Source organism: Cnephaeus nilssonii (genome assembly GCF_951640355.1).
Source record: "Cnephaeus nilssonii genome assembly, chromosome: 10".
Lineage (NCBI taxonomy): Eukaryota > Metazoa > Chordata > Mammalia > Chiroptera > Vespertilionidae > Cnephaeus > Cnephaeus nilssonii.
Window position 1 is genome coordinate 44,688,434 of NC_137081.1, and position 27,989 is coordinate 44,716,422.

The following is a 27,989-nucleotide window of genomic DNA, read 5'->3' on the forward strand; positions in this document are numbered from 1 at the left end:
ATACTTATGAATGTTCATTTTTCTAATTATTTTCTTAGAAAAAAATTCTTAAAAGTGAAGGTGATGGGTCAAATGGCATTTCATTTTATTATTATTTTAAAATATATTTTTAAAATTTATTTCAGAGAGGAAGGGAGAGGGAAAGATAGAAACATCAATGATGAGAGAGAATCACTGATCGGCTGCCTCCTGAACACCCCACATTGGGGATCAAGCCTGCAACCTGGGCATGTGTCCTGACAGGAAATCAAACAGTGACCTCCTGTTTCATAGGTTGATGCTCAACCACTGACCCACACTGGCCAGGCAAATGGCATTTCATTTTAATCTTGCCGATTTCGTAAACTGCCTCCAGAAGGCTATGCCATCTTAGACTTTCAATGAAAATCTAAACTTCCCTGAGGTTTCCTTCTGCTCTGCAGGCCTCTCAATGGCAGTGGGTGGATCCCTTTCAGCACTTGCCCCACTGGGCCTGGAGGTGAGCACACTGTCCTCCTTGTTTCTCGTTTCCACTTCCACACGACTCTCCATGCTCCTCCTCAACCACTGAGTCACATGTCATTGGGTTGCACTATTCATTATCCTTCACCGTTGCCAGCATATACTGAAAGACCGCGAGCCCATTATTCCATCTCCTCACCAGCACTAAGATGTCACTCCTTTTCACTCCACCACTCTCATCTGTGAAAAAATGTCTCCATACTGTTCTAGTATGCAATCATAAGGACCCTACAGGACAGTGATTCTCGAATAAGAAGATACCACTTTCCAGAGGACAGGGAAAGGGGAAGGAACATGTATAGTTAAAGAAAGGTTAAAATATCCTACTTCATAACACAAAATACAGTAAATTCATGACCAAATATTGTTGCTGGTAAGGAAATAAAATATATGATGAGAAAACATCACAGCCTGGCCGGCATGGTTCAGTGGTTGAGCGTCGAGGTCATGGTTCAATTCCTGGTCAGGGCACAGGAATTGTGGGGTGTGCAGCAGGCAGCCGATTAATGATTCTCTCTCATCATTGATGTTTCTATCTTTCTCCCCGTCTTCCTTCCTCTCTGAAATCAATAAAAATATTAAAAAAGAAAAAAGACAACATCACAGAAAACATGGTTTTAGAAGACCGGGAAACATTATCCTATATGAATTATATAAGTAGCTAGTTATCTACAAGCCTCTTTAAAACTTTTATTTTTTATTGAACGTATTGGGGTGACATTGGTTCACAAAACCGTACAGGTTTCAAGTGTACAGCTCAACAAAACATCATCTGCACAGTGCATGGTGGCCCATTGCCCCAAGCAAAATCTACAAGTCTTAAAAAGAGAAAGCTATGCTGAAATACGTGCTAACAAGCCACAGAGGAGAGTATAAATATTGGGTGTGTTCTGATTATAAGCTGCTGAAATAACAGTAATAACAATGGTCACCATACTGAAAGCCGACTGGGTGCCAGGGAGCATGTGAAGTGCACTCACATGGACAGCCTCATTTGGTCCTCACAGCACCCTTAGGAAGCAGGCCCTGTTATTATCCCCATTTCATAGAAGAGGGAGCTAAGACCTGGTGCGGGAACTTGCCCATACAGCAGCGGAGTCGTGGAGCCAGGGTTTCAGCCTACACCATCTGACTTTGGAGTGCCAGCTCTCCAACACCGAGCCACACTGCTTCCTAGGGACGAACGCCTCCATTTCCAACACAAGACCGAAGACTCTGTGTAAGACGGCCAAATGAAATTCATCATAAATATTCTGACTGCTATCTTGGCCAGTAGATTGACTCCCCTTTAAGGACATGCTGGCAAGAAGGTTCTCCTCATTTCGGTTTCCTGGTTTCTCTAGAATGGCCTTGTTCTCGGCCAGTTATCTGCTCTGCGTCTCTGACAAATTCCAGACCAACAAATCACACAACCTGAAGTCAAGGAAAATCTCTTCTCTTGTTAAACAGATTTTCCTAGTCAATGTGTTCCTCCCCACATGTCTCTTCTGTCCAACTCCTGAGGCCAGGGGGCCAACACCTACCCCTTCCCACCCCCACAGCCTGGCTGCAGCTATCTGCCTCGAGAACTCGGGAGCCAGTCTCACTGTGCCCACTGTCCCTGCTGATGTCATCACCACAAGACAGCCCAGGCCCCAGCTGCCCCTCACATGCTGATCCCTGTATGACTGCACATCTTCCATTAGACCCTACTTCCCACTTCCCCCAACTCCTGAGACCCTTCCAGTGCCCCCACATTCCCTCATCAGCTGGACCACACCATCCTGAACCTCTTCTCTAAACTTTCGCTCATCCTCTCTGACGAAAGCTGTGTTCTCCTCCGCACGCATGTCAATGGCAGCCAGCCTCTCCTTTCCACACTTGCTCCATCGGGCAGGGCACAAGGTGAGCAAGGTGGCCTCACTGCCATTTCAGAGAGCTCTTCCCATGTCCTCCCTAAATCTTACGCCATTGGACTGCATCATCCATTAACCTTCATTACTGCCAACATATACCAATTCCAAACAGCACCCCCCCACACTCATTTATTATTTCAGCTCCTAGCTGTCATTTTCTCCAATTACTATTCCTGTATCAGAGTGCAGGAATGTTTACATGCCCATAAATGAGCCTGACACTTGTCCACTAACATCCTTGAACTCCCCTGTAAGGATCTAAGCCTTCACCACACCTTGGTTGCACATTCCTTTGGTCACATCCTAGACCCTACATTACCAACAGCTGCACCCCTCAATAATACTAGTCCACGCACCCCACTTGCTAACCGCCGATTCCTATGTTTCCAGCTCCCTTCTTCTAGTACCTAAATTCAAACAATCCCTCGACCTACAATCAACCGTTTCTATATCTTTTCAGTGCCACTTCCTTCCCTGATGTCTTCCCTTCCCTCTTCACCTAGCTTAAATTCCATGGCAACCAACAGAAGCCTTCCCTTGCATCCATCCTCAACTCTTTGGTTCTGCTTTTACTTCACTGTACTCAGGACAACCCACCTATCTGTACATGAATACCACACAATCTTGATAACTCTATAGTAAGTAATGAAATAAAGCAGCAGTATAAATCCCCCAACATTGCTCTTCTTTTTCAAAGTTATTTTAGCTATTCTAGGTTCGTTGTAACTCCATATCTGTTTTACAATCTGCTTGTAAATCTCTCCACCAAAATTGGCTGGTGTTGTGATTGGGATTGTATTGAATAAACAAATCAAGCTCAGGAGAGCTGGCATCTTAATAGCATGTATTCTGACCCAGGAACACAGTGTAACCCTCCAGTTATTAATGCCCTCTTTAATTTCTCTCAGCAATGCCAGTGCAAAGGTTTTACACAGTTCAGTTGTTAAATTTAACCCTTAGTATTCCTCTTTTTAAAATAAAACTTTGTATTTTACTTGTAGTACATATAAAACGTACCATTTTAACCATTGTAAGTGTAATGGGTTAAGTACATTCAGACTGTTGTGCAACCATCACCACTATTTCTAGGATTTGTTCATCATTGCAAACAGAAACTCTGTACCTATTAAACAATAACTGCCCATCCCCCCTAGTCCCTGGCAACCACTACTTAACTTCCTGTATTTGAATTTGCCTACTCTAGGTACCTCATATAGGTAACATCATACCATGTTTATCCTTTTGTGTTTTGCTTCTGTCACTGCATACTGTTTTCAAGATCTGTTCATGCTGTAGCATGTATCAGAAATTCATTCTTTTTAAAGGAATGAATGTTGTTCCATTATAAGCATGTATCTTATTTTGTCTATCCAATCATCTGCTGATGGACTTTTGGGTTGTTTCCAACTATTTCATATTTTTGTTGCATTGTAAATGGTATTTTTAAATGGTTAATTCCAATTGTTCATTGTTTATATAAAAAATGGACTCTTGATTGCTCTTACAAACCTGTTCCACCCATGTTCTCTCCGTCTCACATGATGGCAAATATGTCCTTCCATCTCCTTGGTGCAAGCCTTGTGAAACTTCCTTGATTACTTTCATAGACCATGTCCAATCAGTGAGCAAATCTAGTTAGCTCTACCTTTAAAACACACCCCAAATTCAATCACTTCCTTCTGCCTTCCTGGCCCCACCACAAACATCTCTCATCTGGGTTCTATTCCTAGCTGGTCCTTTCTGCCCGTACCTCTGCCCCACATCGTCTTTTCTCAACAGAGTATCTAGAGTGGTCATATTAAAACATAAGTCAAATTATTTCACTTCTCTACTCCGACGTATTTGATTGTTCACCATTTCCTCCCAATTTAAATCAGAAGCTCTTACAGTTTCCTACATGGCCCTCTACCATTTGGTCTTATTACCCTCTGGTCCCATTTTCTGTTTCTCCTCCCCTCATGCACTCACTCCAGACACAGTGGCTCCCTTGCTGTTTCTCCAGCACATCAGACATGCTCCCACCTGGCACTTGCCTCTGCCTGGAATGCTTTACCTTTATATATGCATGTGGCTCCCTCTCTTCCTTCCTTCAACTTTTTTCTTATATCTCTTTTTGATATTTTTCCATTGACTTTTAGGGAAAGTGGAAGAGAGAGGGAAAGACAGAGAGAAACATCGATGTGAAAGAAACACATCAATTGGTTGCCTCCTGCATGAGCCCTGACCAGGGCCTGAGCTGGGGATGTGCCTGCAACCAAGGTACGTGCCCTCGACCTGAATCGAACCCGGGACCCTTTGGTCCAAAGGCCGATGGTCTATCCACTGAACCAAACTGGCTAGGGCCTTCCTTCAGCTTTTCACTCAAATATCACCTTCTCTATAACTGACTAAACCAGTGGTCAGCCAACTGCGGCTTGTGAGCCACATGCGGCTCTTTGGCCCCTTGAGTGTGGCTCTTCCACAAAATACCACGTGCGGGCGCACACGTACAATGCGACTGAAACTTCGTGGCCCATGCGCAGAAGTCGGTTTTCGGCTCTCAAAAGAAATTTCAATCGTGCTGTTGATATCTGGTTCTGTTGACTAATGAGTTTACCGACCACTGGACTAACCTATTTAAATTTGCAACTTTGGCCCCATTCTGTCATACCTTATCTCATTTATACTGCTCTATGTTTTTCCTTACATTTTTATATAAACCTTTTATTTTGGAATAACTTTAGATTTACAGAAAAGCTGAGGAGATCATGCAGATGGTTACTCTCATTCTATTTCCTGTAATGTTAACATGTTGCACCACCAGGATAGATTTGTCAAAACTAAGAAACCCTTATTGCTACATTACTAATAATTAAACTCCAGACTTCATTTGGATTCACCATTTTCCCACCAATGTCCTTTTTTTCGGTTCTAGAATCTAATTCAGGATCCTGCACTGTGTTTGGTTGTCATGCCTCCTTAAACTCTTCTGGACTATGACAGTTTCTCAGTCTTTCTCTGTTTCTCAAGACTTTAACCTTTTGCACTCGGATGTCGAGTGTGACGGTTATTGAATGTATCAATAATTTGAAATATAAAAAAATCCAAATAAATAAGTTTGTATGAAAAGAAACTCCAGTTTTTTATTCTACTGCCGCACTTTGTAAAATCTGGGGTATTTAAAAAATTAAATCCCGAGTAGAATAAAGGAATTGAGAAAAAAGCGAGTGCAAAGAGTTAATAGTCTGGGGGCTACTGGCCAGGTACTTTGTAGAATGTCCATCGGTTTGGGATATCTGACGTTATCCTCATGACTAGGCTGGGGTTATAGGTTTGGGGAAGGAGACCACCAAGATGAAGTACTTTTCTCATCACACTGTATCGGGATATATGCCATCGACATAAATGATCACTAGTGATGTTAACCCTGCTCACTTGGTTAAGGTGGTGGCTGCCAGTTTTGTCCACGATAACATTACTAATTCCTCCTTTTCTGTACTCTAATCTTTGTACGTTAGTAACTAAGTTCAGCCCATAGTGAAGCGGGGTAAGGGTCTTTATAACGTTTTCACATACCATATTTTCCACATTTGTAGGTAAGCTCTAAAAGGACATGAATATTTGTCTATTTTAGTTACTGATGTGGCTCCAATATCTAGAATAGTGCCGAGCATGGAATAAATACTCAATATTTGTTGGATGGCAGAACACAGAAAAGGAGGTTGCCTTGTATTCTTTTCAGGTCATAGAGTCCTGCAGCATCAATTATGCAGCTCCCCACCTAGAAAAGTATGTGCTCAGGGAAAAAGCCACATATGTCATTTACTCGGTGATAGTACTAACATGCGGAGTTACCTTTCTCGTGGTAGCTGCTGTTTTTATTAGGGGAAACCATCTTAAAGACTGAAATTACAATGCTAAAATTTGAGGCATTAGCAATAGGATTACATAGAGAATACATGTAAAGTGCTCAGAGTGGTGGCTATAAATAACAGGAACACAATAAATGTTCATTTCTTTTATATCCTTACTCTACATTCAGGTGAGAGATTTGGGGGAAGTACAGAGGATTTTACCGGGAACCTCAAAAATATACTCATCCTACCTACTAACAATCTGAAATTGTTTTTAAAACCAGGCAGAATATAAAATTTTAACACTCCATACCTCAAATTCGGTTCATGTTAATTTCTTGATCTCTTACTAAAATCTCTTAATTACTCTGAGTATAAAGTTTGTCCCAAGGAAGAACATAGGCTTTGTGGTTAAGAAACTATCCTGAAATTTTAAGGAGAAAATGTTCTCCACTTTCACAACTCTAAAAATTTGCTCAGCAGCTAATCATTTTGGAGCAGTTAGTTTAGATGCTAAGTAAACAATGCATTATATTTTTAAAATCCCACCCAATGATTAAAATAAAAATGTATACATATTTCTTTGTTATTTCTTCTGAGTACTTTTTTATTGTCTAAAGTTTTACACACGTCTCCGTTTCCCCTGACTGACCGCCCCCTCCCAAGGTAGACTCTACATCCCTGGTTCCAATAACAAATTCCGTTTCCCACTAGAGAAAGCACTGCTCTGCTTGTTTTTAAAATTGAGTGAGTTAAACTGATGCTGTACGTTGATTGCTTAATATAATCTCTCTTCAAAAGCAGAGCAGCCGTACAGTCCCCTCCTTCTTCAACAGAGCTCGCATAAACACTGCCCAGACATTTTCATCCTTATCAGTGTAGCTGCTCTAATGCAGCTAATTTTACCGAGCGCTGTTTTCCTGAAGAACAGTATCAGGGGTAGGAGTTATATTTTCAAGTCATTAAAATTCCGGCAGTCTCATTTCATTTAGGACACCTTAATTTTTCTCAGGTCATGAATCAGTGAACATCTGACATTCACAGAGCTAAGGAAAAGCATCTTGGATTCCTTTTTTGGAAACAGGTCTGAAAAAACCAGATTGAGAAACATGGCCAGGAAAATCCTTCCCAGCTGCTATGAAACAGAACCTTTCATTCAAAGACAAACTAATTTATTAAGATCTCAAAAAAATCAGCCACACATGGAGAAGAAAAGGCTCCCAAGTAGACTAGAAACGGCAAACTGTTTTTTGTAATTCAGGAGAGCAAAAACCTTATGCAAATCTTACAAAAGAAGAGAAAGTTAAGGTGATTCCTGTGTTTACTATTGCTTAAGATTTGTTCTGGTGTGGCCCTGAAGAGGAAACCAGTGTCAATGGCTGAAAGTTACATGGTAAAGAACTTCCTCGGAGTGAAACTGCTCCAAAATTGAACAGCCTGCACCTCACATGTTATCAATGGCAGTGTTCAAACAGAAACTGGGTGTCCTAACCAGGAGAAGGGCTCAAGCGTGAATGAGAACAAGTTGATAAGAAGGTCTCTATCTTAGGTAATTTCATGTCAGTGACTTCCTGTCTACACCAGAAAGTAGATAAGAAAATTCTTGGCACTTTTTTAATACACAAGTGAGGTAATTCTATTCTGAAGACTGAGAGCAAATCATATCTATTTTGAAACTATTGGGAGTATTCATGGGTGGCTCTTCCTCTCCTCCAATTTTTCAATTGTCTAGGCCCGTGGTCGGCAAACTGCGGCTTGCGAGCCACATGCAGCTCTTTGGCCCCTTAAGTGTGGCTCTTCCACAAAATACCACAGCCTGGGCGAGTCTATTTTGAAGAAGTGGTGGTAGAAGAAGTTTAAGTTTAAAAAATTTGGCTCTCAAAAGAAATTTCAATTGTACTGTTGATATTTGGCTCTGTTGACTGATGAGTTTGCCGACCACTGGTCTAGGCTTTGAATATCTCAGAAATGCAATTCATGCTTCATACTATTTTTCTTTCATCAGCAAGAGCCTGGCTTTGTATAACACCAGTTAATCAGGATATAACATTTTTATTGAAATACATGCATTGGTTTGAATTCAGCACAGTATTTAGCGTATGGCTGGAGAACAAATATTAAGTATCGAAATGTTTATTGCTTAATAAACCAAGATTAATACTTTTTTAATGAGAGCTGAAATAACAGTTGCAATAAAGTTCCTCATATGACAAGCCCAAAATAACCTCCACATGCAAGTAAACAAGTAATCTAACAAAGTTTTGAAAGGATGTAAAAAATGTTAAATGACTAAGGAGCAAAAAATAAGTACAGGGGCTTTCTCTTGCAAATAGAACATTTTTTATGGTGATATCAACAATCTGAAAAATATCATAGAGTGATGTCTATCTTAATGTAACTGCACTCCACATAACATGGTAAGAACTTTATTTACAATTCAGGTAGTTTTCTAAACTCTCCTTGGTCCCAGAAGAAACCATTCCTGTAGCTTTTCCTCACTGTAAAGTGACCTCTCCCAAAAGGTTTGCATTACCTTCAGAAGTATCAGTCACACATGCTTACTCATTTAATTTACATATTTGTTCAACATGTGTTCAATTTTCCATGTCTCTTTACTTTTCTTACTTTATTCTTGTTTTTATATTTTTTCAATTACAGTTGACATTCAATATTATTTTATATTAGTTTCAGGTATAGTGATTAGACAATTATATAATTTACGGAGTGATTCCCCTGATGATTCTAATGCCCACCTGGCACCATGCATAGTTATTAGAATATTACTGACTATACTCCCTAAGCTGTACTTTACATCCCTGTGACTATTTATAACCACAAATTTTCTGTATCTCCTTATAGCAGTTCACATTGGAGTGTCATAGATTGTAAGCTCCAGTAACAGAAATATCTCATACAAAAGAGCTGAGTGACAGACAGCTGTTCAATATAGACTTCTGGATGATGACTACATTAATTAGCAAATAAAATAACTCATTAGCTTTCTTATTCTCTAGTTCAAGTGATGGTTTATATATATAGCACAGAGTCAAAACATGGCACAGGGAAATGTTTAAAATCCCTTAAGTGGAAATGGCATGGCAGTCTAAGGGGTACAAAAGCAAGGGGATTTATAAAAATCAAACATCAGGTAAAGCAAGATGTTCTGTGACTACACAGCTGCATGCCAGTCACAACCAGCGATAGATATAGTGAGGACAGTCGTGTTCTAGCCTTTTCACGGCTCAACAGAGTAAATGAAGAAAATGTAGGTACTGAAATACAGGGCAGCTTTCTGTATGAAATTTTCATTTCCTGAATGGGAATTAAAGGAGAGTCTACAGTGACATGATACCAAGCAGCAAGGAACAAGTATGTTCCTGTGAGCCAGGCAAGGCAGGCGAGGATCTACAAAGAAGGTAAATGTGTAATTCTCTTTATTGTTTTCAGGGACAGGGGATAACATTACAACAGCATTTCTACAACTAAAGCAAGTGCAAATAATTTATTAATAAAAAGCCAGTGACAGAACCACAAAGAAGAGGAAAAAGGGTCTCTCTCCTATGAACTAACAAAGTGGTAACAACATTAACTAGGTTTCTATGAAGCGCTAAATGCTGTCATGTTCATAGAGTTTGTATAACAAAAGCTTTTATTTCTCGTTCTTTCCTAGTTTTGTGTCAACATTAAGATTGTGTTTTCTATTTCACATGGATATTCCCCTTTTATATGAAAAGTTACTGGTAGCTCCTGTTCTTATGATCAGTTTGACATTTTTGAGCTCTCTTTATAAATATTTACAATGTGGGACAGTTTTGAAATTTAAATTTATATGGCTTTCAACATTTCCACAACAGTCAGATATGGAAGGAAAAAATGTTTTTTAAATAAAGGGAGTGGTGCCTTGCATAAAGCAAGGCAAATGCAGAAAAAGCCTCATATTTTATCTCTTGAGGATTGAACTTCCTTTCAATTCTTTTGGGAAAATGAAAAGCAATCGTGTTTCTTTCACATCTCATACTTAAATCTGGTTTTCTACTATCAGTTGAATATCAAATCCCAAGTTAATGCAAATGCTTGCAGGTTTCCATCTCTCAGATGGGAAAAAAAATACCATGTACAGACAGGTCTGGTTCTACATGTCATCAAATGTACCGCAAGGGTAAAATGAAGCTGTTCCGATGGACCGTTCTAAAAGCCCCCGCTGTGAGGCTGATGAATACTTGTGTGGGGACTGTGCTCTGGGCCTGCAGTCATTGGAAGGGGACACTGATCCACAATGGCCTTCTTTGCCCTCTCCACTCCTTGCTTCAATTTCAGCCTCAGCAATTTGGTTTGATCTCAGCTCAACTAAAATTTTCCAAAAAGATACAATAATGGTTTCTTCTCTTACCTTTGGTATATATTCTTCAGATCATTTTTTCCTGTTGTAAACTTTTTAAAAACGAAAATAAATAGTGCACTATAGGTAAACCTGTAACTAACATAAGCGAGCTGAGTCACCACTGCAGATCCTATAGCACAGCTATGGAAAAGTACAGATGAAGCATTTTAGAGGAGCATATTGAGACTGAAAAATTAGTAATTTGTGACATACTAAAGAGGTTTATAAAACTCGATTTCCTGGAACAACCTTAGAAAGTGCCACAGATTGTCAGAGCTACACTTTTTAAGATTGTGTTTTTCTGATTATAAAAGTAAATATATGGGTCACATGGGCTCACATTTGTCAAAACTGAGTGATACATGCATTTCATTGTATATAAATTTTTTTTTCCAAAAGAAAACAAAACTGTAAACACATACTGAACTCTGGTAATAATTGGCATGCTTTAAAGGAATTTAAGGGGAAATGTATTGATGCCTGTAACTTATTTTGAAATGCCATCAAAGTGGATTGATGAATATAGGATACATAGCTGGGTATATACGAGATAAAGCAAATATTGATGTTAATGATAGACCCTGGATGGTAGATACATAGGTGTTCACTATAAAACTTTTTCAACTTTTCTTTATTTTTGAAAATTTTCATAACAAAATGTTGGGGGTTGGGGAGGTATATGAGATCATCATAGAAAAATATGGAAAACAAAAGAAAGTATTAGAAAAATAAAAAGAGACACCAAGCAGACAATTGGGATCACATTAAAATGTTTTATAATTTGCTTTTACCAGTTAGCAGTGTATCATATGCATTTTCCTAACTCTTTAAATATTCTTCCAAATGCAATGGAAATCCACTGTATAAATGTAGCATCCTTTTTTTCAACTTTATTGAGGTATAATTGATGAATAAAATTGTAACATATTTAAAATGAACAAAACAATCAGTTTAATATACATATATTGAGTTCATTAGCACACCCTTCACATGAGATGTACCATAATTTAAAAGATATTTTGTTATAGGATACTTGAGTTTCTAATGCTTCACCATTCTACATGTAGGATGAACAACAGCCTGTTATATCTATCTTTCCGCACATAGCTGATTATTTCCTATTTCCTAGGATAAAGTCCCAGAAGTAAAATTTCTGTCTCAAAGGAAATATTTTAAGATTTTTTAAAATACAGTTTGCTAAACTCTTCTCTAAAAAGTTTAGCAAATTACATTCCTAACAGGAGCTTATCACTGATCACAGTGATCCAGATGTATGCACTAAAGCAGAGGAGAGCAATATATACTCACTAAACTAGAGGTCTACAAATAAAGTGAAAATCAATAGTCTCCCTCTATCCTCTCACATAAGCAACGTTAAAGAGTTTGGTCTATATTTTCTTCATGTTTTACTAAGTGCATAACATATATTTAATTAAAGAATTACATGTGTGAGCCACGTACATATTATTAAATATTCCACTGCTTCTAAAACTCATTGGCAAAAATGACCAAGTGACATGAACCTGAATCTGTAAAATAAAATCCAGAGTAAATTACCTTTATCTCACCACTTAGAAAACACCTAGCCAGCAAGCCAATACCTACCTCATAAAGTATAACAAATATTTGCTTAAGAAATGCGTATTTCCTTCCCAATAACTGCCATCCCCTAAGCAAAAATTTTCTTCATCTTACACACTTGTTGATTCAGTAGGTGTGGGATGCAATATTCCTCTGCAATAATTTACCATATCTCTTTATCACTGATAATTACTGACTAAACCAAGCCCCAAAGCTGAAATAGAATTTGTTTTCTCTACTTATAATTTATGAGTTACTAGAGGCCCGGTACATGAAATTCGTGCACTGGGAGCAGGGGGTGGGGGGGGTGTCCCTCAGCCAGGCCTGCGCCCTCTTGCAGTACAGGAGCCCTCGGGGGATGTCCGACTGACGGCTTAGGCCCGCTCCCCGGGGGGAAGTGGGCCTAAGCTGTCAGTCGGACATCCCCAGCGCTGCCGCAGAGGCAGGAAAGGCTCCTGCCACCGCTGCTGCGCTCGCCAGCCGTGAGCTCGGCTTCTGGCTGAGCGGTACTCCCTCTGTGGGAACGCACTGACCACCAGGGGGCAGCTCCTGCATTGAGCGTCTGCCTCCTGGTGGTCAGTGTGCGTCATAGCGACCGGTTGTTCCCCAGTTCGATCGATTTGCATATTAGCCTTTTATTATATAGAATGCTCCTGTAGTTTACTGTAACCAACTCAATTTCTGAATGATACCCATGCAGGTTAAAAGCTTACACCAGAGTAGGACATGGCAGTTTCCAGCTCCTGCTACACCCCCTGTGCTTTCCTGTGTCATTTTCCTGACTCTCTCTCAAAGGTAGCAAAAAAGGTATTGAGCATGGGTGGGGGGTGGAGGGAATGTGTTGCAATTATTGTTTTCCTATCAATATGTTTCATGTCTCATGAAGTCTCACATCCAACAATCACATAAAGATAATATGTTCGTTGTACTGAAGTTGCATGACCTAATGTATAAAAATATTAGCACACTTCCATACTTCTTTGACTAAAATGTGATGGAATTGGTTTATTTTCTATCCTTAACCTGGTCAGCTAGAGGTTTCAGAGTTGAAAAGAACAACAACAAAAAACAGGGGGTCTGATCTCCTGGATCTCACTTGTCCCTCTGGGGAGGCCCCACACATTTCTCAAAGCTCTATTTCCCACGATAAAAAGGGTGCATGACAATGCTTCCTATAAAGAGTTCACTAGATAGAAAAGCTGGGTTCAGTCCAGAGTAAGGATGGTCTTATTACCTGGCTACTATTTAAAACTGGGCTGATCAAGAAACGAGGAGGAGGAAACTTGTTCTGCATAGTACCCTCCTGTTTCGCGCGCACTTGGCTCTAAAAGCTTTCGCAGCTACTAGCAAGCTTTCCGCAGCCGGAGATAACCCCCCCCCCCCTCCCGCAGAGGTTAGCCCTCTGACCTGGCCCAGCAACTGGAAACCCTGCTGGGGACCACAGTCACACAGCACTGCTGGGGGAGGCCACACAGTGCTGCCTCTTGGGTTTCCTTCCCTCATCAGTTGCTACGGTTCACTGACAACAATTAATGAAGAAGAAAAAAACAACAACATTCAAGGAGATTGAAGGATATTTATGGAAAAGTTCACTTTTAAAGGTACTGGAGAGAACAACAGCTAGCCAAAACAGGACTAGTAGGAATATAAATAGGAAAACAGAAATGACCAAAACAAGCTCCAGAGGGTAGCTATTAAACATTATCGATGCCACGGAGCCCCTGCAGGTCAGCTCCACATCGGCCCTACTCTTCAAGGCACCACGCTGAATTTGGGTGGCACGGTACCACGTTCCTGAGAAAGATGAAGGGCCCATGAGCTTTGAGCTTGACGAGGACCAGCACGTATCCCAGACTCTGAAAGCCGATTCTGGCTTTATAAGTAGGGCAGCTCTGTCGGGCACCTGTTAATTCTTTATTAAACAAAGTCCATCACTTTTGGCCTCAAGCAGAGGTGAACTCCAAAAAACTGGCATTGCTTATACTTCAGTAGGAAATGCTTTTTGTTTTTTTAAAAGACAACTCTCGAGCACAAATTCACGGACGGACAGAAAATGGAAGGGGGATGAAAACGTGACACGTTACTCTTTACTGACCCCTCTTGGCTGATTAGGGAAAAGAAAAGGTCTGAAATCTTACCTCCTCTCCAGGAGAGCTCAGAGAACATTCGGTCTATTTCATGCCATGGAAAGAAATCCTCTCAGTTCAGATGAGCCTAGTAGAAATCAACCCTAAAGCACACGCGGCAATAATTTCTATTTATGGGGCTCCCGGAATGGAGGTTGGGAAACGGCCTCGCGGATCAGCCCCAAAGGACTTGCTAGGTCCCCGGCAGCCTGTGACCTCTGCCTCGAGCTTGAAAAACTTACATAAGCGCCAGTGTGACCACTTCTGAGAGCAGGAACGGACCTTACCTCTTTCTCTATTTTGAGCAGCTTCTTCACAGCCACCTCCTTGTCCTGTGATATCCATTTGGCTCGATAAACACTCCCAAAACTTCCTCCGCCGCAGTTTTCAAAAAACTGCAAGTCATCAAATTTAATTTGCACAAAGGAGGCTCCGAGAGACGACATCGCATAATGACAAAGTATTATACTTGCACAAACTCTGCAGAGAGAAAGAGAAGAAGTTGGGTTACAAGAACATTAGAACGAACCCTCTGAGTCCCACGTCAGGTCACGTACAACAAGTCCTGTGAAACTTCCAGAAAGAGCCTTGATGACTCAGGAGAAGGAAAACCAGGACTATAAACAAATCAAAAGGAAAACACTTACCCTGGCAGCCCGTGCAAAATTCAGCAGCAACTTGCCCTGACTCTGCCACACAGCTGTCCACAGAGAAATGGCTCAGATTTCCCCCCGACAAAACCTGTAGCGGCACTTCCTGCACATCCCCAGGAGCTCTGCCTAAAGGCTACTGTGTCACCAGGTCTCCTATCATGGAGCCGGGGCGGCCGGGAAGCATGCCTTCAGCAGCGAGCTTGCATAGCTCTCCTGGCATGTGAGGCATGCCATCTCTCCACGTTGTGCTCACTTCACGCAAAATACACATAACCTAAGCAACCGAGCATCCTGGCGCGAGGAGAGCCAACATGCTGCAAGCTGAATGCAGTCAGTGTTTAGGGTCCAAAAGCAAAAACGTTCAGCTTAGGGACGACAGGAAAGCTGGCCAAGTGTTTTCCAAAGTGGCTCCCTGGACTGTATACTGCAGCAGAAACTTAATTAAAGAGTAGAAAACTTGCCCTGATTACAGTATATTAAGTCATCCAACGACCTCTGCCAAGAATGTTGAACAAAAATATTATGCTTGTTTCCAGAGGAACGGATGTCCCCTCCCCGAGATTATTATAGTGATATTTTCTGCAGTCTCAGGTGTTTTACGATGCACCAGGTAAGTGTTCACCCTCCGCACCCCAGGCCAAACCACAGCTTAGCAGGAAACACAAAACAAAAACATACAAATAAGAAAACAGAACACTATAATTCTGAACGTGCATAAAAAGCAGGTGGATAAGAAAGTTTGTGTACATACGCTTGCCAACATTGGAAACCAGAATCTTATAATGAGGGAGCAATAAGACAACACGTGGACAGGACACTCTACAAAACAACGTGGCCTGGCCTCCTCCTGTCAATGTCATGAAAGATTTTTTTTTAAAGCAGGGAAACTTCTAGAATAAGGAGGACTTAAAGAAACATGATGACTAAATTCAGTGTGTGATCACTGGATATTGGATCAAAACAAATGTACAAAAGTATCACTGGGGTTTTAGGAAAATCTGAATATGTACTATGTATTAGATAATATTAAATTATCTATGGCAAATAACGGTATTTTGGTTTTGTTTGAGGATGTCCTTGTTCTTGGGAGATATGCTGGTAGACATAGTATAGTATGCTATCTACAGCTTAATTTAAAATTATTCAACTCCCCCTCCCTCAAAAAAAAAAAGGGTATAGAGGGGAAGCAAACGTGGCAAAATGTTAAGAACTAGCAAATCTAGATGGAAGTTCATGGCATTCTACTACTCTGGTCATTTTTCTGTGGGAGTTGATTATTTTCAAAATAAAAAGGTGGAGGGGGCAGTTTCTATCTATTCAAATGGGCAGCATTTCTTTATAAACAACGTGCAGCTTTGCTGAGTGATGGAAGCAGGCGGCCCAGAGATCTTACTGTGCAGCTGACTAGCAATCCCGTTTTAGGAACACAGGTCACTGAAGAATGGTGATTTCTTATGTGAAGGCAAGCTCTGCTCTACGTTGGGGAGAAGGTAAAAGGGAAGACTGTTTTTTTTATCCTCTAACGTTGAAAAGATAACCTAAGCATCTACGTAAAAATGCAGGCAGAACATGACGTAGCATCCAGGGGCATACGCATATTTGAGCCAATAATTTATTTACCTTACTAACTTTCGCTTCAGTTCATCTTTAGTTAATCAGATAAAAGAAAAAAGTGTAGATAAAATTTAGGAATGTGGCAAAGCTAGGTACATGGAATATGCAAGCTAAATAGTTTGTTCAACAGAATGCAAAACACCATTGCAAAATTCCCTCAGTGTTACAGACGCTAGTCCTATATTTTTATTGATCATTTTTATTTTTATAAAAGTACAAAAATGAAAATAGAACTACAAAGCTTATAATAAAATTAGAACTCCTGTGCCCACCCCTCTCCTCACTGGATTCTCTCTCCAGAGGGAACTAATTTCAACTCCTTTAGCATTTTCTTCTGGTATTTACCTCTGTATTTCTAAAAAATGTGTTTATATTGCAATTTTGTGGTTGTTCCATTTTAAATATTATTAATTTCTGTCAGTGGAAGATAAGGCTTTGGTCATATACTACCCTTTACCTCTTTGCACACAATATGCCACACTTGCCTAATCCTCCCAGCTTCCAACTACATGGTAACATTTACTCTAGTCAATATTCAGGGTTTACAGTAATCTGACAAAGTAAATATTATTCCCAGGAGTGTTATGTAGAATTCAATAACTTTTCCTTTCTTGGATAACTTTTTGTTTCTCCTAGAGTTATTAGTTGCTTTGTTGTTGTTTGCTTAGCTTCTTATACACCTAACACTTATTAACCTCATCAAATTCTCCCAAGAACTGCAAAATTACTCTCAATAAAGTAAAAACATCAGGCAATTTTTTAATTCTATTCTTTTCTTGGAGACATTCCTCCTTTTCCCTTCACCCTGATTCAATCTGGCTGGAATGGTTGCTCTGGAGGCCTGACTTGAACTGGGACTTCCCTTCCCTTTCCCATCACCCTAAGAATTTCCTTCACATTTTCCTCGGTGAACGCCTGTCCTTGTTTCTCCTGGCTTCTCTTTCTCGCTTTACTTTCTTGTTTTGACCGTGCACATCTCCCGTTAGCTACCTGAACAGAGTGCCCTATGTCATTTTTTTGAGAATCAGTGTGTCTCAAAATGTCTTGATTGGTAGCCCAGTTGGGTATGTAATTCTAGGTAGGAAATAATTTCGGAAGCATTACTTCATAGTCTAGTTTCTAATGTGGCTATAGAGCAGTCTGATGCTGCTCTGGTTACTAATCCTTTTTACATGGCTTTTCCTTTCTGAAAGCTTTTAGGATCTTATATTCATCCTTGGGATCCTGAAATTAAATAGCATACACTTAGGACTGAGTCTTTTGCAGTCATTGATAGGGCGCTGAGTGAACTCTGTCTGTACTTCATGTATTTAACTCTGGGACATTTTCTTGTGTTCTTCCTTTACCACCGACAGCCACTTTTACTCCTTCTGTTCTCATTCTCCACGTACACACGAGGAACCACGTGCAGTTCCGATCAGGCTGCTCTCTCCTATCTCCATACCTTCGCACAGGCTTGTGTCTTTGCTTAGGAAAACTCCTGTTTTTCTAAAACAAGCTCCTGTCCACAGCCACCTCCTTTGAGCCTCAGGAACAGAGTTAAATTTTCCTTCTTCTGTGTCAGAACTCCTTTCTTTACCCATTCATCTTTCCCACTTAGTTCCCACCAGGCTGTAAGTTCCCTAAAGGCAAAAGCCATTCCTATTTACTGCTGGATCCTCAGCACCAAGTACACAGCCAGGCACATTGTAACTTTTCCATTCAAAAATATTTGTTGAATGAACAAATACATAACTAAACAGTTTCTGGCTATTCTTCGATTATGCCTTTTGCAACTGAAAAGATTCCAGCCGATTAAGTACAATCTAAAACCTGTAAGTTCTCACAAGTTCTTCCTCCATCCATCCTGGAGGATTCTGAAGCAAATCCTGATTTGGAAAGAGCTGCCCTGGCCTCTTGGGAAACTGAAGAGCGTAAGTTTGGGACCTCCAGAATTGGATGTCTCTGAGTCCAAAGGAGAAGGAGGAAAAGAGGGAAAGAGGAAGGGAAATCCTTTTAAGAAATAAACAGCGATCTGAACCAGAGGTGAGAGCAGTGTGATTAAATCTAAACCCTCCAGTGCAGAGCAAGCAGGTCCAGGGAAGATGGATGCACTGTGCTAGATCAGGCCCATTGGAAACTGGCCTAAGGGTGTCAGAGAAGGTGGGCCTTTGAGAAGCACAGATCTCCACAGACTTTACCCCCTGAGATGAGGCAACTAGTCATGTTCTTCCCAGAATCACTGTTACTCACTTTGTGATACATCCTGCCATTTGGAAACCAGCTATGTATTAAGGAGCTATGTAATTATGTGAATGTTTTATTGAGACCATACAAAATTAAGTCCCATCTGATTAACAAAGAGACTAACAATTCTGGAGGGGACGGGCACAGGTTTTCACTCCCATGAGCTGGGCAAAGCATCATGGACTTATCTGTAAAGTCCAATTGAGATTCCCACTGCCATCTATATGAGTGTCAGACCATATATATGTTTTTCCCTTTGAACTTTCTCTTCTTTAATTTTAAAATCATTATTCAACTTATGACCAGAAGAATGAAAAATCTGAGCTGCTGATTAATCATACTTACAGTATCTTGGGGAAGACTGCTACCTGATCAAATTGTGTTCTTATTTTTCTGATGTATTCTCCAGGGAATACACCAGAATTTAATAAGTGTCATCTATGTAAATGTATTTACACAGTATACCCAGTCCTATGATGTTTTTATTCCACCAAGTTAAAATAATTGCTTTTACACCCAAAAGGCAATTTTTCTCCATGCAACAATTCCCAGTCCTAATTTTGTAGCATTCTAACTTTTGTTTCATAAATGCTCAAAACTGCTTTAAATATTACTAAGTATCTACCACACAGCACTGAAGGGTGAGTTAGAACAGGGATATCACCAAAATTAAAACCTAATAGGGGGTCACAACTCTGAAAACGGTGAAAATCACTAACTTGGTGGTTGAACCCAATCATTTCAGTACTGTAGTAAGACAATATTTTTTAATTTTTAAAATTTTTCTTAAATTAAAATTTTTAAAAATTTAACTATTAATAACTGAAAGCACACACCCACAGCACCAATGGCTATTATCAAGTGTGAAACCATATTAAGGTAGAAACCCTTAAAGGGAGTATTATTTTACCCTTTAGTTTTTAGCCTTTCATCCAAAAAAATGGACTTTTGCCCTGAATTCATAACAACAAAAACAAACAGAAAGACCCCGCCTAAGTGCTAACATAGCAGCAACAAGGTTTAGAATTAGATGTGATTTTGAACTCTGTACCTCTCAGTAACCTTTAACAATCACTTTTTCTCAGATCACGGCATTTCCAGAACCAATAAGTAAAAAAAAAAAAATTATAAATCTTTTCCATTCTGTTATCGAATGCCTCAAAATTGATAGTTCAAAAGTCATCCAGTCTGCACAGCATGGTTTGATTTCTTTGGTAAATCTCCCAGATGGAAGAGCAAGCCCGCACGCCCCAGCTGTTAGACCTTGGACAAGGCACGGTGCCTCTCTGACCTCGGGTTTCTCACTGGCAATAGCACCACCCGCTCTGTATAGTTGTTGGGAAGAGGGAGATACTGTGAAAGGACCTCGCATAGTGTCCCACACATGCTCAATAAATGGAAATTATGCCTAATTATTTTAATAAGTCTTGATATCACACATGGCCATTTACTTCTTTAGCCTTTGTAGTCAGGTATGCTTTCCTCAACAGTTTTCCTCTCTCATGTTCAGAACTGCTTTATATTATATCTCCATTAGTTTTGCTGAGCAATTATTAATTGATAAATGTACTAATGATCCCTAAATCCTTTTTATCTGTGGTTCTTTGTGTATTTTTCTCTCGCCTCTGCTTGCTGCTTTTAACGTTTGGCCATTTTTGCCACATCTATCTTATTAGTAAGTAATTATAATTTTCCTTTAAATTTTTTTTTCATAAAGAGAATATTTAAGTTATTAAAAGTCAATACTTTTTTTTTTAGATATTAGAGTTTCTAGCGCCTATTCATTCAATTATAGCACTGGCTTTGGTAGGGATCCAGAATGCACCTGCTTTTAGTAGTGGCCACTGCTTTCTTTCAGATCTTATCTACTGTGTATCAAAGGGACTCGGGAAACTGCAACCAGCTTCATGAAGTACCTACAAAGCTAATGTTAAAAAATTAAATCTACTTTATAAAAGGATTAACTTTACTAGAAAATAGGTCTTTGGACTTTTTTTCTGAAATTTTCTATCTTTTAGGTTTAGGGCCTATTTCTGAATTCAGATCCTTGGTATTCTTCTATCCCTAATTTACACTTTCCTTTTTCCCTTCTTCACAAAAGTTACAAGTTTATTTTTAAAGCAATATAGAAAAACTAATTTTATTATGTCCTGAATATGACAAAAAAGGCTTTGGAAAACAGCCATCGACAAATTCTTTTGCCATGTATGCTGCCCTAATACTTAGTATTATTTCAGCCTCCTAAACATAGATTAATGAATAAGCTAGTAAAACTGTGCTTTATCATCATGTGTATTAAAACACCACTTGGATAATGGTTCTGCAGTGTTTGTTCCTTTCAGTGTTTGTTCCTTTTTCCTATGAGTCTTAGCTTCCCAAAAATGGGGAAAGCTCTGGTCTGGGGTTCATAACACCACAGTTGAAGATGTAAGTATTCTATTCTACTATGTTCCTGTTTTTTAGTCACTAAAAAAAGTTAAGATCTCTATTAGCAAGAGGAGACTAGGTATGTGACTAGCACTAACTAGTACTATGTCTACCACAGATACTCTTTCCTTCCTCCCTGGCTGCCACAGGAGAAAAGCAGTATTATCTTACAGAGAATAGGTCAGGTTCAGTGAGCAGGATCTCTTTTTTTTAAATATATTTTTATTGATATCAGAGAGGAAGATAGAGCTAGAAACATCAATGATGAGAGAGAATCATTGATGGGCTGCCTCCTGCACATCCCACACTGAGGATTGAGCCTGCAACCCAGGCATGTGCCCTGACTGGGAATCGAACCCTGACCTCCTGGTTCATAGGTTGACACTCAACCACTGAGCCACGCCGGCCAGGCAGTGAATAGGATCTTCAGTCACAGATATCTCAGGGAATTCCACGTTCAGAATCTTAAAAATACAACAGCTATTGTTTCTTTTCTTTCTTCTATGTTTTACTATATATGTAACATAACTCTCTAGTTAGAGCAAAGGTTAAAATAAAAATGAGCTAGTTAAAAGAAACAGTCTTCTTTACACTTTACGGTTTCAATGAATGAAAAACAGGCTTCCATGACACACTTCCTTGAATGCTGACCAGGGGCAGAATATAGGAGGGACAGGAAGGTGAGGGGTAGGTGCACTTGTGCCACAGAAATGCTGCGTGGAAACATATCTGTGCTCAGAGGCCCAAGAGGACACGAGAAATGGGCACAATGCACGACTTGGGCACTGCGGGGCTTCCTGTGTTCAATGGCTGGAGGCGGGAGGAACAGAAATTCGGAATCTGAATGAAATACAGGAGCGCTAACAGGGCACTTTTCTGTGGGTTGGCTAGAAGAGGAATTTCGGGGTGTTTGGGGTGGGGTGGGGGAGAAAGCAGTTGCTCCTCAGTCAGCAGGCCTACACTTCCCTAGATCCTGCTGCTACTCAGCTTTTGTTTCTACCCTTGAACCTGGTTTTCTGTCAAATAGAAAGCATCTGGCTACTGCTAACAGTTACAATTTTTGGACTAATTGCTTAGAATGAATGTTCCCTGAGAAGGGTCAATATGAGGTTAAAACCCAGGGACCTTGATATAAAATGAAAGAAAATGGGGGCGTTATTAAAACTAGAGAAGACCAAAGACAGACCCTAAATTATGCATCACTGATCCAGAGGAAAAGTTATCTGTTGACAAAAGTTACAGAAAGAATTGCTGGTTATTAGAGTTGCCTAACAAGAAAATATGCCCCCCCCCCCCCGCGCCGTTTAGTGAGTTCCCCATCATTGACAGTGTTCAATGGGAGGAGGGCATGTACAGTAGGAGACTCCCACATCAGCTTCGAGAATGAATGGTTTTTTAAGGCCTACTCCAACCCTTTGAGTAAGCAATGGCTAATTAACCTACTATAAAGTATGAATCTCTTCTCAGGGATAGTCACGAACCTGACGCGAAGAGCACAGTGATTAACACCAGTGATGGAAACAATGGAGACAACTGGATTATCCTCCTAAATGTCTCCTCCCAAACTGGCCGGGAAGGTGAAAGCCTTATGCCAGATTTCTATCCTACAACTGTCCTCTCCCTGCTCCCCTCCCCTCTCAAGGCAAAGAGCTCTTTTCCCCTTGAAAGCCACTGAAAAATGAACTCTTTGGACGATGATCCACCCCTATTCTTTTCTTAGCAAAATGGATCTGCATTACCCCATGCATTGGGCTGAGCTGTGAAGCTTGATGGCGCAGCACCGATGATCAGAACCGGGCCCATACTCCTCAAATGTGGGTATTCCCACAGGTGGGTACCCAGCACTGTGCAGACGGTATATGAATAAACACACATCCGACAGCATCCATTTTACTTTAAGATCGGGGGGGGGGGGGGATAAACATGCTTAGTATCTGTTTGTGTTGTCTTGTACAATGAAGTCAAACAATACAGAAGAGAATATAAAAGTCACATGCATTTTCATGATTAAATACAAGATTTTAAAGAAAGTGCTTGCTTCCATTGGGGGTATTTATGCCTATAATTACAAATCCTGAAGGAACGCAGAATTTAATGAGCAAATATTACTCCATGATCTCTAGACAGCAATTCTTGCCTTCTCTCTTTGGTTTTCCTAGATGAAAGTCCAGAGATAAGTCCAGAAAGAGGATGTTGGTCCCTGGAGATAAACTGTGCTCAAAATCAGCTGTAAAATGATTTTGGTTTTGGTTTTGGTCTCTAGGTCATACATAACCTTCCCCTCTTCATGCAACCCCCAAATTCTTCAAGCTTCTCATACAGATATTTAAATGCATGAATTTTCTGATTCTCCCCTGAAAGCATTACAAAACTGTATATACTAGTAAACACAGAGGTGCACATAGCTGCTTTAGAAATCCTTATACTAAAAGCAGGAGAGTAGCTATGAAAACCTTCTAGCCCCACAGACACATGTAACCATGATCTGGGAACAGGGCAGGCTACCAAGGGCAAGCCTTAGTTGGGGATAGGTGAGACAGGAAGCTTTCTCTGTGTATAACTTGAGAATGTGAAAAAGCACCCTTCTCTATTATTCAGTTATGGCAGCTGAAGTTTCAGGCACTGGTCCAAGCATTTCCATGCGCTGTCTCATAAAGCAAGGCATCACTGTCCCCATCTTACATGCGGGGAAACTGATTGTCAAGGGTATGAAAGATGCCCCAGCCAACTACCTAACTTAAAGCTGACACAACTGGGATTCAAACTCAAGTCTGACTCCAAAGTAATACCATTTCCCCCACCATACCATATGTCTTTTTCCACTATATTCTTCTTCCTCCTTCTAATTTGCACCCCCTCCCCCCCAAACACACACACTTTAAACAAATCCTTTTCTTATTACAGTAATTACTGGATTGCTTACCATCCACGTACAGTTCAATCTGAGGCTTTCACTTCCTATTAGCAATCGTGATGCTGGGGTTAGGGTGTCAAATGTGTGGCTGCTTTGTTCTCACAGAATTGTCTCCTGTGCTGGGATTATTTAACTGCTATTAGGGCATAATCGATGCTTGAGCTGTCTGCAGGAGGGTCTGACACAAAAGCACCCTGTATCAGTCACACCAATCTAAGCTCAGTGTTTAGAGCTCTCCTTCCTTAACAGGTGCACTTCTCTGGTCACAGCTGGAACTCTGCTTATTTGTGTGTAGCAGGGCAAGGTTAATAGCCACAAAAGATGCAGCCTAAATCTTCCCTGCAGTAGTACACGACACCCTCCCTATGAATCTGTCCTGGGTAAAATAAAATGGAAAACAAATGATCCAAACTGATTTTTTAAAAGATATTTTTATTGATTTCAGAGAGGAAGGGAAAGGAAGGAGAGAGAGAGAGAGAGAGAGAGAGAGAGAGAGAGAGAGAGAGAGAGAAACATCAATGATGAAAGAGGATCATTGATTGGCTGCCTCCTACACACCCCCCACTGGGGATCCAGCCGGCAACCCAGGCATGTGCCCTTGACTAGAATCGAACCCAGGACTCTTCAGTCCGCAGGCTGATGCTCTGTCCACTGAGCCAAACCATCTAGGGCCAAATTGATTTTTATTGCCAACATCTCTGGATACAGACATAAGGCTGTCTTAGTCTAAGAAGTACTATATCACCACAAACACCTTTTTCTGTGTTTGTTTGTTTTTTAATCATTGATTTTCTCCTCTCTTTTCTCTGAATCTATCAATTTCTAAAATCAACTGTCCATTTTTCTCTTTCACTCCACACTAATAGCTACATCTAACCTCTTTTCACGAAACATCACTGGGATTTGGCCAGTGTTTTCTCTGATGACTAGATTACTCACTCCACACCCCTCATAACTCTGTTTATAATTGTGTAGCCCTATCAGAGTCAGTTTCACTACTCAATCCAGATAGGCACTCAGCCAATATATTGCCAATAGCACTCACTCTTGTGCTAACTTAAAACATACAGTGCAGCCTGCCAAGTGTCCTTATTTGGCAAGAAGGTCCCTCAGTTCCCAAGATCTTTGACCATCCATTTTTAGATCCAAATCATCATGCTTAATATTTGGCTGGCTCTCTCTCTCTCTCTCTCTCTCTCTCTCTCTCTCTCTCTCATTCTCTCCCTCTCTCACTCTATCCATCTCTCCTCCAACGTGTTCTTATATGTTCCCTAAAAGGATAAGTGTCAAATTATGGTCATTTACTCTGGAATTATTAGTACTAAAACTTTTGATTTAAACAATAATATCTTCCAGTAAAAAGAAAAGAAAAAGAAAACACCTCCCAAAACAATTCCAAAACAAGTTATCATAGGAACTAAATTGTTTAAGATTAAAATAAACAGTGCACATTGCTCAAAAGACCATTTTTCTTTATCTTAATTCCCTCTTTCCAAACAAAACAAATTCATATTCATTTACAATCTCCCAAATCTCTCCCTATTGTAGTAGGAATTGAAAACAAAGGCTCTACACATAACCAAAAACCATAATCAAAATGCAGCCGACGCATATTTTTTTGAAAATCAAAACCATGAAATTTCACTGTGGAGATGGTCCTACTACAAAGAAGACGTTAACTGTCTTGAATCACTTTTTTTATTTTTGTCTTTAAATGTGTTTGGTAGGTTTGGATCCACTGAATCCCGGACGTTCAATTAAACTGAGTTCGGAAAAGCAAAAAGGCTTCACAGTCACCTTAGCTCCAGTATCTTCGAACTAATCCTGTAAGTTGCTTTTGAATACACCATTATCGCTGAGAGCTGCTTATTGTAGTATCATTTGGAATATGCCACTAAATTGCGTTGCTTTCATTATTAAAGAAACTAACAAAAATAGTAATTAAGTTCTCCATAAACAGTGCTTACGCAGGATCTTGAGGCGCATGAGAAACACACGTTTCCAGCACCCTAACAAGGATCGCCCCGTTTTCCTCGGGCAGGTCGGCGTCCCCTCGCCAGTTCTGTAGGGAAGTTTTCTGCGAGCTGTCAGGGGCACGCCGGGCGCGGCGGGCCTGGTGCAGTTCCCGGAGCCCAGGGACCCGGCACGCCGCAGGGTCGGCCAAGGGGTGACCCTCAGCTCGCGTGGAAGGAGAAGAGGGGCCCTGGGGGGTGCGGGGGGGCGCAGGCTCCCGCGGGGCAGGAAGCGGCCGCTCCGAGGGGGAGACATCGCGCCCCGCCCGGCGGGAAAGCCCCCGTTCGCGGTCTCCCCTCGCTCGCGCGCGCTCTGCGGGGACGCGGCCGGCACCCAGCCCCGATTTGGGGAGACTCGAGTTTCGCTTCCCGAGAGGAGAGGTGCCCGGGTCACCCCCCTGCGAGGCCTGCGCTCCGGCGCCCCCCGATCGGTGCGGGAGGCGACGGCCCGGGAGGCGCCCCACGCCCGCGCCCCGGGCCCAGAGAGCCGCCGGCGCCCCGGGCTGCGCCCCGCTCTGCCCCGCGCCAACTTCTGCGTGGGACCGGCCCGAACTCCCGAGCCGCTCGCGGCCGAGGTCCGGCGCCGAGTCCACGGGAGCCCGGGACGTTTGCCCCCGCGGCCGCCGCCCGGACGGGCTCCGGGTCGGGGAGGAAGGCCCCCCGGGGGGGGGGAACCCCGCACCCCGGACAGGCTCCCGGCTGGGCCGCGGCCCGGAGCGTCGGGACGACTCGCGAGCGCGCGGGCCTCCCTCGCACCGTCTCCCTCCCCGGCCTCCGCCCGGTCCTTACCTGGCTCCCGGCCGGACGCGGGCAGCAGCCGGGCAGCAGCAGCCGGGGCGCCGAGGCCCCGCGAGCCGAGGGCAGGGGCGGCGGCCGGGGGTCGAGAGGACGGCGGCCCGTGCGGCTCCCACGCTTCCGCCGGAGTCAGGAGTTGAACATTCCGCCTCTCCGCCCCGCGCCAATGAGACCGGCAGTCACGGCAACAGCACCACCTACCTCCGGGCGCGGAACGGCCGGGCCTCCCAGCCCGCGCCGCAGCCCGGCCGGCGGCAGCGCCGACTCGCCCGCCACCGGGCGTGGGGCGGCGCTCCGGGGGCTCCCGCCTGCATCCCGAGGGGCGCCCCCCGCCCCGCGCCCTGGAACCCGGGGGCGCTCAGCGGGGGCACCTGCCACCTGCCCTATCGCCGGGGCCGGGGCCTCCTCTTCTTCCCTGGGTACCTTCACGTCTTTTTAAAGAAGTTAACCACCACCTGTCCTGTCAAGTCAGTCCTACCCACAAACAGGACAAAGACGGGAGGTTGCTTGGATCCTTGCAGATCTTCATGACCGAGTTAGGAAGGGGACAGGCCTGGGAAGACATTTCTGTGGAGTGAGGGCTGCAGGCTGCCTCAGTGGGACCCTCAGTAGATACCGACCGAATTTTGAGGAGGGGTCATGGCTCTGTGCCCAGGTTGGGGACTTGAACAAAGCTGAGTTCAGATGAGGACAGGAGAGCTCGTGTGCCAGGTGTCAGCAAGAGGTGGAAATGGATCCCGGGGAGGAGAAGTAACTGTGGATTGGGAAGGATGGTTCTGTGGAGGAAAAGTGAGACGATGTTGCAAAAGTATGGCAACATTATCCAGGGGGTTGACTTTGGAGTTTGCCATCTATGGACACTTGGGGAATATGGGAAGGTAGAATCAAAGGGGTCAAATAGGTCTTTGTCTTTTTATTTTAATAGCGATTTAGGGGAAGAGCAGTCCACGGGGCTGTAGGATGAGTTGTCAGGGGAAAATGGGAAGCAGCGGTGAGTGGTAAGTATTGTCACTCCCCGGGAATGGGGCTGC

The 27,989-nt window shown here is 42.1% G+C and overlaps 1 protein-coding gene across 3 annotated transcripts in view; it reads right to left on the reverse strand.

The window, feature by feature from the left end:
- Positions 1-27,220, reverse strand: part of MAP3K20 (mitogen-activated protein kinase kinase kinase 20) — a 144,704-nt gene extending 117,484 nt beyond the window's left edge. Inside the window, exons 1-2 of one of the 3 annotated variants that reach the window (XM_079782149.1) lie at positions 26,953-27,220; positions 14,605-14,797 (exon numbers count right to left, since the gene is read on the reverse strand). In XM_079782149.1, coding sequence (XP_079638275.1) covers positions 14,605-14,763 — 159 coding nt within the window. In that variant the 5' untranslated portion in view covers positions 14,764-14,797; positions 26,953-27,220. Of the gene's footprint in view, positions 1-14,604; positions 14,798-14,964; positions 16,824-26,952 lie in introns of those variants that run through there. The other 2 variants (XM_079782150.1, XM_079782151.1) reach the window with 2 other exon arrangements.
- Between the last annotated feature and the right edge of the window lie 769 nt (positions 27,221-27,989).